Here is a 10,022-nt window from a genome sequence, read left to right as displayed (position 1 = left end):
CTACATAACACTACCCCCTGTATCAGATACTACATAACACTACCCCCTGTATCAGATACTACATGACACTACCCCCTGTATCAGATACTACATGACACTACCCCCTTGCAATAAAAAGAGAAGAGCCAGCACTGCCAGTGGTCAGAACGCATAACATGAGGTGCATATGCACATATCTTACTGCATTCAAAATGAGACATTTAGCAAAATATTGATCAATATATTGAGCCACCCCGCCACGCCAAGGCAATCTCATATGGGGGGTCCTACTCTACATTTTTATTTATTCACTGTGCCATTGCGGCCTCCTAAATGTTTTAAAAGCAAGACCATATCAAATGCAATCCATACCTGAAGCATATCTGCATCACTCCCGTGCAGCCAGATGGAGCAGGTGCAGATGAAGGCCAACCAGGTCTGAACACAGACATTTCAGGTTTGACCTCCACACACTGCCTGACCAGCAAACACAGATGAAGGGCAATGCAGGCTCAGACATGGATGCAAAAATAAATAAAGCCTGGGGCAGGGCGGGGCTGCCGTGAGTGTGCACAGCAGCCTAGATCAATCACAATAAACACAGAAAAGATGGCGAACATGACCCAGCGTGCACGGCAACAGTGGTGGTCAGCCACAAAACCAATTTGCAATAAAAAGAGAAGAGCCAGCACTGCCAGTGGTCAGAACGCATAACATGAGGTGCATATGCACATATCTTACTGCATTCAAAATGAGACATTTAGCAAAATATTGATCAATATATTGAGCCACCCCGCCACGCCAAGGCAATCTCATATGGGGGGTCCTACTCTACATTTTTATTTATTCACTGTGCCATTGCGGCCTCCTAAATGTTTTAAAAGCAAGACCATATCAAATGCAATCCATACCTGAAGCATATCTGCATCACTCCCGTGCAGCCAGATGGAGCAGGTGCAGATGAAGGCCAACCAGGTCTGAACACAGACATTTCAGGTTTGACCTCCACACACTGCCTGACCAGCAAACACAGATGAAGGGCAATGCAGGCTCAGACATGGATGCAAAAATAAATAAAGCCTGGGGCAGGGCGGGGCTGCCGTGAGTGTGCACAGCAGCCTAGATCAATCACAATAAACACAGAAAAGATGGCGAACATGACCCAGCGTGCACGGCAACAGTGGTGGTCAGCCACAAAACCAATTTGCAATAAAAAGAGAAGAGCCAGCACTGCCAGTGGTCAGAACGCATAACATGAGGTGCATATGCACATATCTTACTGCATTCAAAATGAGACATTTAGCAAAATATTGATCAATATATTGAGCCACCCCGCCACGCCAAGGCAATCTCATATGGGGGGTCCTACTCTACATTTTTATTTATTCACTGTGCCATTGCGGCCTCCTAAATGTTTTAAAAGCAAGACCATATCAAATGCAATCCATACCTGAAGCATATCTGCATCACTCCCGTGCAGCCAGATGGAGCAGGTGCAGATGAAGGCCAACCAGGTCTGAACACAGACATTTCAGGTTTGACCTCCACACACTGCCTGACCAGCAAACACAGATGAAGGGCAATGCAGGCTCAGACATGGATGCAAAAATAAATAAAGCCTGGGGCAGGGCGGGGCTGCCGTGAGTGTGCACAGCAGCCTAGATCAATCACAATAAACACAGAAAAGATGGCGAACATGACCCAGCGTGCACGGCAACAGTGGTGGTCAGCCACAAAACCAATTTGCAATAAAAAGAGAAGAGCCAGCACTGCCAGTGGTCAGAACGCATAACATGAGGTGCATATGCACATATCTTACTGCATTCAAAATGAGACATTTAGCAAAATATTGATCAATATATTGAGCCACCCCGCCACGCCAAGGCAATCTCATATGGGGGGTCCTACTCTACATTTTTATTTATTCACTGTGCCATTGCGGCCTCCTAAATGTTTTAAAAGCAAGACCATATCAAATGCAATCCATACCTGAAGCATATCTGCATCACTCCCGTGCAGCCAGATGGAGCAGGTGCAGATGAAGGCCAACCAGGTCTGAACACAGACATTTCAGGTTTGACCTCCACACACTGCCTGACCAGCAAACACAGATGAAGGGCAATGCAGGCTCAGACATGGATGCAAAAATAAATAAAGCCTGGGGCAGGGCGGGGCTGCCGTGAGTGTGCACAGCAGCCTAGATCAATCACAATAAACACAGAAAAGATGGCGAACATGACCCAGCGTGCACGGCAACAGTGGTGGTCAGCCACAAAACAATTGATCAATTTTTTGCTAAATGTCTCATTTTTGAATACAGATAGAAACCAATGTGTGTTTTCACACTTTATGTATTACGTTCTGACCACAAGCAGCGCTGGCTTCTCCCCCTCTTTTTTCATGACACTACCCCCTGTATCAGATACTACATGACACTACCCCCTGTATCAGATACTACATGACACTACCCCCTGTATCAGATACTACATGACACTACCCCCTGTATCAGATACTACGGGGCATCCCTACTCCTGTAATACATACTATCATTTGTGTAAGGAATATGAATGGAAACGTCTTTTTCCCTTTAATTAAAGTAAGTGAACCCTCGTCAGTGCTCTCAGTCCAGCTGACCAGTGTCAGTCCTGGCAGGACTGCAGCCTGGAGGAGATGTAACCCTAGCCCTGACGTTACGATGTGACACATATAAATATACTGCCCATTTTGGCCCGGGCTCTGAGGAAGGGGGAGTCTGCAGAGGAGACTCCTTCCCGAGCAGCAGTGTCAGGACCAGCAGCAGCACAGGACGCGCGGCCCCGAGCTCCCGGGAGCGCGCCTTCACCCGCTCTGACATCACACAGCCTCAGCATGGCGCTCAAGGTGACTCCAGCTAGCTGCTCTTAATGCATAATTGCTTCTCCATGCTTTGCCTCTTCCCCTAGACCAGCTTCCACAATGGCAGAGGCCTCCTGCCCGTGGGGGGCGCCGTGCATGCAGTTCTGTGTGGTGCTGAGCTGGGGCGCTGGTGCTGCCGGGCCCTGCACATCGCTGCTTTGTGCTGCTGTCATGATCCAGTGCTTGCTGCTTCTATGTGTCCTACCTGCCCATAGTGCCAGGCTGTGCCCGACCTGTGTGGTGTCTGTGTGCCAGGAGCAGGGATTCTGCAGGCGCCGCTGCCCTTAGACCTGTGGATCTGGTGCCACCTGATCGCTGCTCCTGTATGTTCCAAATATGCCACCAGCCATAGCCATTTCTATATTGTGTCTTTTTTATTTATCTTTTTCTTGTAATTGTGGTGTTTATTTTTTTTTTTTTAATTTTATTTTAAGACAATGTATCAGAAATGTTATTATGTACAGCAGGTCATCGCCTGAAAAGAGAGAAGGACCTATATCTGAAAGGCACTCTATAATAAATTACTAGAAAATGCAGCACAAACCAAACCTGTGCAGTCAGTGTTACGCTTTTCCTTTTTTCTATTTTTACACTTTTTGCACCATTTTTTTCCTACAGGCATATTTATTACACTGGGTATAGTGATTTTTCTTTTTTTTTTTTTTTTGTCATAGGCTTGTTTGTCCAAAAAAAAAAAAAAAAAAAACATAAAATAAAACCCGTCTAAAAGAAAAAAAAAATTGCACAAAATTCATGGTTGTCTTTAGAAGTGGAAAAAAAAGGGGTTCAATAAAAAGAACTCTGTTGGAAGCCGAAGGCTAAATTCTCACCAGGAGTTTTAACACTGCAAATTAAAAAAAAAAAAAATGTAGGTAACCTGTTTCACTTAATGGGTGCTGAAAATCTGCAACATCACAAGCTCATCCAAAGGCTCACCTGGAAATATAGACTTGCTGTATGTTCTCTCATTATATAAAATGCCCCAAAAAATAAAGGAATCCCTTAAACAGGTGTCTTGGTGTTCCCTTTATTTTTTTGAGCAGTATATTTGCTGCAGGTTGTGTTGTAGAAGGTTCTGTCTGTCCTTCTCACCTTAAACAACCCAGTTGAGAAAAATTGAATCAATTGGACTTCACCTTTAGGCCGGGGTCACACTTGTAAGAAACTCGCACGAGTCCCGCGTCTCAATACCCGGCACTGCCGCCATCACTTGGACCGGAGCGCTCAGCTGCATAAAAATACATGCAGGCGCACACTCCGCTCCCGAGTGCCGGCGGCAGTGCCGGGCCGCCATCACTTGGACCGGAGCGCTCAGCTGCATAAAAATACATGCAGGCGCACACTCCACTCCCGAGTGCCGACGGCAGTGCCGGGCCGCCATCACTTGGACCGGAGCGCTCAGCTGCATAAAAATACATGCAGGCGCACACTCCACTCCCGAGTGCCGGCGGCAGTAGCGGGCCGCCATCACTTGGACCGGAGCGCTCAGCTGCATAAAAATACATGCAGGCGCACACTCCACTCCCGAGTGCCGGCGGCAGTGCCGGGCCGCCATCACTTGGACCGGAGCGCTCAGCTGCATAAAAATACATGCAGGCGCACACTCCACTCCCGAGTGCCGACGGCAGTGCCGGGCCGACATCACTTGGACCGGAGCGCTCAGCTGCATAAAAATACATGCAGGCGCACACTCCACTCCCGAGTGCCGGCGGCAGTGCCGGGCCGCCATCACTTGGACCGGAGCGCTCAGCTGCATAAAAATACATGCAGGCGCACACTCCACTCCCGAGTGCCGGCGGCAGTGCCGGGCCGCCATCACTTGGACCGGAGCGCTCAGCTGCATAAAAATACATGCAGGCGCACACTCCACTCCCGAGTGCCGACGGCAGTGCCGGGCTGCCATCACTTGGACCGGAGCGCTCAGCTGCATAAAAATACATGCAGGCGCACACTCCACTCCCGAGTGCCGACGGCAGTGCCGGGCCGCCATCACTTGGACCGGAGCGCTCAGCTGCATAAAAATACATGCAGGCGCACACTCCGCTCCCGAGTGCCGACGGCAGTGCAAGGCATTGAGATGCAAGACTCGTGTGAGTTTCTTACCAGTGTGATGCTGGCCTTAGTCTGTATTCACCCACAGCGCAAATGCTACTTTTTATTGGCTGCTCTTTATCTGCATGTTTCCGTGCCAAAATATACAATAACATTCTTCTCTGGTTATTGCATTTTTAAGACAGGAAAACTGATTTTTGCTTCTTTTCATTTACTTGATGTAGATGTGAAGCAGCGGTTTTTATTGAGCTTGTTTAGTGTAGAAAAGCTGTCATTCTGCAATTAAAAATGTGACTTTTTTTTTTTTACATGTTTTTTTTCCACCCCCCCCCCCCCCCCCCATGAAGAAAAAAATCCACAGTTAAGCAGCAGCGTCTTTAAACACACAGTGGGCCTGAGTTTTCATGTCACCTGCTTTGCTTGGACAGCTAAATGCAGCGGATTTTCTGCACAAAAAACCCTGTGGGGGAAAAAAAATATACATTATTTATGCTACATGTGAACATGGCCTCAGAGCACCTCCACACCGCGGATCTAATGTGGATTCTCCGCAGTCTATTTATAATGTTTCCGCACGGAATCCTGCCCAAAGAATCGACATGCTGTTGCCTTTTAAGTCTGCACCGCAGGTCAATTTATGTGTGGAAAATTTATACACTATCTACAAAAGATTTTTAAAATCTCATCTGGTACTAACTATATTTTGCTGCGGGTTTTCCCTACTGGAATTTTGCATGAAATACACATTATGTGCAATTACCCAGTTCACACAGGTAAGAGGTTCTGCAGCTTTTCGCTCTGTATTTTTCTTATTACAGTACCAATGTGGTCTTATAAAATCTCATCCACATGCTGAGGATTTTCCATGATTTTTAGGCTTTGGAGGTTCATTGTGATTCGCAAAGCAAATGGGGAAAATCCACAGTGTGGACCTACCCCAAAAAGAGAAACTGTCATATAAAGAGCGTCCCATTCCTACTGTCTTTATTCTAAAGCGTCACCGACCAATGGAAATCTGTCATCTTTTGATAAAGATTCTTGGTGAGAATTTTTTTTTTTTTTTCCTTGCCCGCTGACATTTAAGGGGGTCTGCAACTACTGTCCAACACGGGATTAATGGGCTGTTGGTCTGATGACCTATTCTCAGGATATGTCATCAACATCCGCTGGGTCCGACACCTGGTACCCCTACCAGTTAGCAATAACCCGTGTATGGAGCGGACCATCTCCGCTGTGTAGTGGCTGCTCCCCGGTCCTGCAGAGCAACTCCTATGAAATTGAATAGTAGCTGAAAACTCTTATAAGGCTCTGCTCACTTCTGTACTAGTATTTGTTTCATTGTAAGAACCCAAATATGACCATAACGGCAGTGCCAGACCCCATTCATGACACACATCAAACATACTCAACAGACCTCTTTGTCTAAATTGGGGTCTATAGAGTACCTGTTATGGTGTCCGGTGGTGTCTCTTCTGATCTAAACCCATGGAATGACCATTTATTAGTCTGTAAACCATTTTCTCTTCATCTTTAGCCATACTCTCAGTCTGGCGGATCTAATAAAGGGTTTTTAAAGGAGTACCCCCCAAAAAAATAACTTGTTTATTTATGTTCATTGCAGTTTACCAAAAGAGCTGATCCCAATGAGTTGAAGACCATCTTTCTTAAGGTAAGGTGATGGCGCAATATTTTCATTATAATTAATGATGTTTATAGCAATCACTTTGTTATTATGGGTAAATATTTGGGTGATATCCTCTAAAGCTTATGCAATATCGGTTTAATTAAAACATAAGTATGAAGATATTGACAGATAAGTGAGACTACGTTAGAAAGTCGTTGTATTTTCTGAGTTATATATGAGTTGTGTATGAGAGATCGATGGTTCTATCCGATTCCAGTGCTGGCCATGGTGCTGGGACAATAAGGCAGTGTTCACATTAGGCTTAGTCTGTTTGTGGCAAAAACATATGTACTGTATAAAAATCCCTTGGGTATCTATTGATATATGGCCCCTGATATTAGAGTCTGTGTCTAGTAAAATAACTTTATTAGTAATTAGTTCTATATTGTATCGCAAGGTGACCTCCCTCTGGAGGACAGTGCATTTTGATTTGTCTTTTTGACTTGCTCTTTGCAATTATAGCTTTTTTTTTCTTTTTTTTTTTTTTTTTAAGTACACAAATAGAAGATGTCAGAGATTTCATAAGTTGTCCGATTCACGGATGCCTGAAACCCACTAACACCAGGAATAATGCAATCTCCATTTTCATTGGAGAGTTTAGTGAGTGCATGTAGAGCATGGGTGGGCAATTAATTTTTCCAAGCCCTCACATAGCCCCTATATACAGTATGAGCCCCCACATAGTCTCTCTATGTACAACATGAACTCCCACATAGCCCCCTGTATATATTATGAGCCCCCACATAGTTTCTCTATATACAGTATGGGCCCCCACATATACCCCTATATACAGTGTGAGCCACCACATAGCCTCTCTATATGCAATATAAACTCCCTCATAGCCCCTATATACAGTATGAGCCCCCACATAGGCCCCTATATAGAATGAGTCCTCACATAGCCTCTCTATATACTACATGAGCCCCCACATATCTTCGCTATATATAACACGAGCCATCAAATAGCTTCTCTATATACAACATGAGCCCCCACATAGTTCTCCTATATACATCATGAGACCCCAACATAGTTTCTCTATATAACATGAGACCCCACATAGCCTCGCTATATATAACACGAGCCATCAAATAGCTTCTCTATATCCAACATGAGCCCCCACATAGTTCTATATAAAACATGAGACCCCACATAACTTCTCTATATACAAAATGAGCCCCCACATAGTTCTCCTATATAGATGAGGCCCCACATAGCTTCTCTATATACAGCATGAGCCTCCACATAGCCTCTCTATGTACATGAGCCCTCACATAGACTCTCTATATACATGAGCACTCACATAACTCCCTAAATACAGTATGAGCCCCCCTATATTTCTCCTATATACATGCACACATCCCATGCACATATTGAAAAAAACAACAGCTCACCTCGTTCCTGTTCCCCTGGTGCTTCTAATGTGTTTGGCGCACTGACGCTCTGCACAGCAGATGCGATGTAGTGGCATCATCACGTTTGTTGTCTCAGTAGCAAACGCTTATTGGTGGAAGAAAGAGCCAGCAGCTGAAGTTGTGAATCGCGGTCACATCAGGTGGGGGACGAGGACATAATGCAGCCTGTGGGCCACTGTTTTCAGCCCTTTGGCATTCTTAGTCCTTGGACCGGAGTGGCGCAGCCAGACGGCCGGATGTGGTTCATGGGCTGCACTTTGCCCAACTCTGATATCTAGAGTTCTCACCATTGTAATCAAAGTAAAGTACTTATATTGGAGATTTTAGGAGTCACACCTTTCACATTCCCATATAACATTTACAACATTACTTGATATCAGCTTTAAGAAAACCTCCTTACTTCTGCATACCTACTGTACCACAATACATAATCTGCTATGTATTAAATATGTCTTGGAGGAAAAGTGACATCATTGTCCACAGCAGCCTATCGAATATCAGCTCTGATTTGATAATTTTGCTTTTCAGTTTTAATATATAAAAGCCTAGAATCAACATGAAGAAAATATTTGTTGAGGCTGTTTTGATTTGTAGTTTTGTATGGAAACCTCTGATTGTTTGCTATATTCTTATTATTTCCATTAGGTAGTGCAATGTACCTTCTATAACAAAAGCTATGGATGATGACTATATCATGCTTACCATGTGTTTAATATAGTAAGTTTGTTTATAATTGGCGTTTCTTTTGATGTATTATTAAACCCCTTTTCTTCTTTTTATTTGATTTTTTTTCTTTATATACTTCTGGTATCTTTTGCCTAATATTTAATATTTAAATTTGTTTGTTGATCTGAAGCATTTAAGTGTGACAAACGTGCTAAAGAATAGGAAATCAGGAAAGGGGCAAACAAAAAAGTTTGCCTCATCACTGAACATCATGTTCTGTGTAAACTGAGGGTCCGGTTCCAATTTTTATTTTGCCCATTCTGCAAATTCAGCGCGCCAATCTGCCATCCGTCGAACATCCCTTTGGCGGATATTAGCTACTCACAAATGGCACCCTTACAAAATCCAGCTGCTGCAGCATCTCAACGAGGATGACCCAGAATTTACAGAATGGGCAAAACAAATATTGGAACAGGACCCTCAGTTTACGCAGAACATTATGTTCAGTGATGAGGCAAACTTTTTTGGGTGGGCCATTTATATGGATACACCTAAATAAAATGGGAATGGTGACAGTTTTCTTGCGTAGGGTCACTAGGGTGTCTTGCATTGAAATCTGTTGCAATGACCCGGGTACTGCGTTCACCAGACATCAACACAATTTCTATCCGCTCCTCACGTGTTAACCTCTGTGACATGTCAATGGCTGTAAGCAAAGAGAAACTTGTAAATAACTCATGAAAGAATAAAAGTACGTTTAAAACCAAGCACACCATTGTTATTCTTGTGAAATTCTCAATAAGTTTGATTTGTCACATGACCCTCTTCCCATTGGAAAAAATAAAGTGGGGTCCAAAATGGCTGACTTCAAAATGGCCACCATGGTCACCACCCATCTTAAAAAGTTTTCCCCCTCCCATATACCGATGTGCCACAAACAGGAAGTTAATTTCACCAACAATTCCCATTTTATTTAGGTGTATCCATATAAATGGCCCACCCCGTATATTATATGTATTATTGTGGGTAAAAGATTATTAAGACAAAAGGGATGGGTTATCAATATTATAGGGCCCCTATAATTCAAGGATTAAGAGACCTATATAAATCACTATACTGTACATAACTAAAAGCTGGCTTTAGTTCAAACTTGTACGACACCCAGCCTTGCCGCAGAGATAAGCACCCTAACTTAGAGCAAATTGCACCCTGTCGGCTGGCCCTGACGTGCCCTATATATAGCTAGTGTATCCTCCAAGTAGGACTTATAACTAGTAAGCACCAGGCGGACATATCATTGGTTCAACCAGTGCATCCTCACAGGGGCCGAGAGG

General features: G+C 44.3%; 1 protein-coding gene across 1 annotated transcript in view; it reads left to right on the top strand.

Moving 5' to 3' along the window:
- The first annotated feature begins 2,706 nt into the window (after positions 1-2,706).
- SLC25A12 (solute carrier family 25 member 12) overlaps positions 2,707-10,022 on the top strand; it is a 182,115-nt gene continuing 174,799 nt past the window's right edge. The window contains exons 1-2 of the mRNA XM_073545875.1: positions 2,707-2,859; positions 6,548-6,595. Of these exons, the coding sequence (XP_073401976.1) occupies positions 2,848-2,859; positions 6,548-6,595 (60 nt within the window). The 5' untranslated portion in view covers positions 2,707-2,847. The remainder of the gene's footprint in view (positions 2,860-6,547; positions 6,596-10,022) is intronic.

This window comes from Dendrobates tinctorius, unplaced genomic scaffold (assembly GCF_039654945.1).
Source record: "Dendrobates tinctorius isolate UK_male_01 unplaced genomic scaffold, ASM3965494v1 ptg000143l, whole genome shotgun sequence".
NCBI classification, from domain to species: Eukaryota; Metazoa; Chordata; class Amphibia; order Anura; family Dendrobatidae; genus Dendrobates; species Dendrobates tinctorius.
This window is presented reverse-complemented; position numbering and strand designations above follow the sequence as displayed.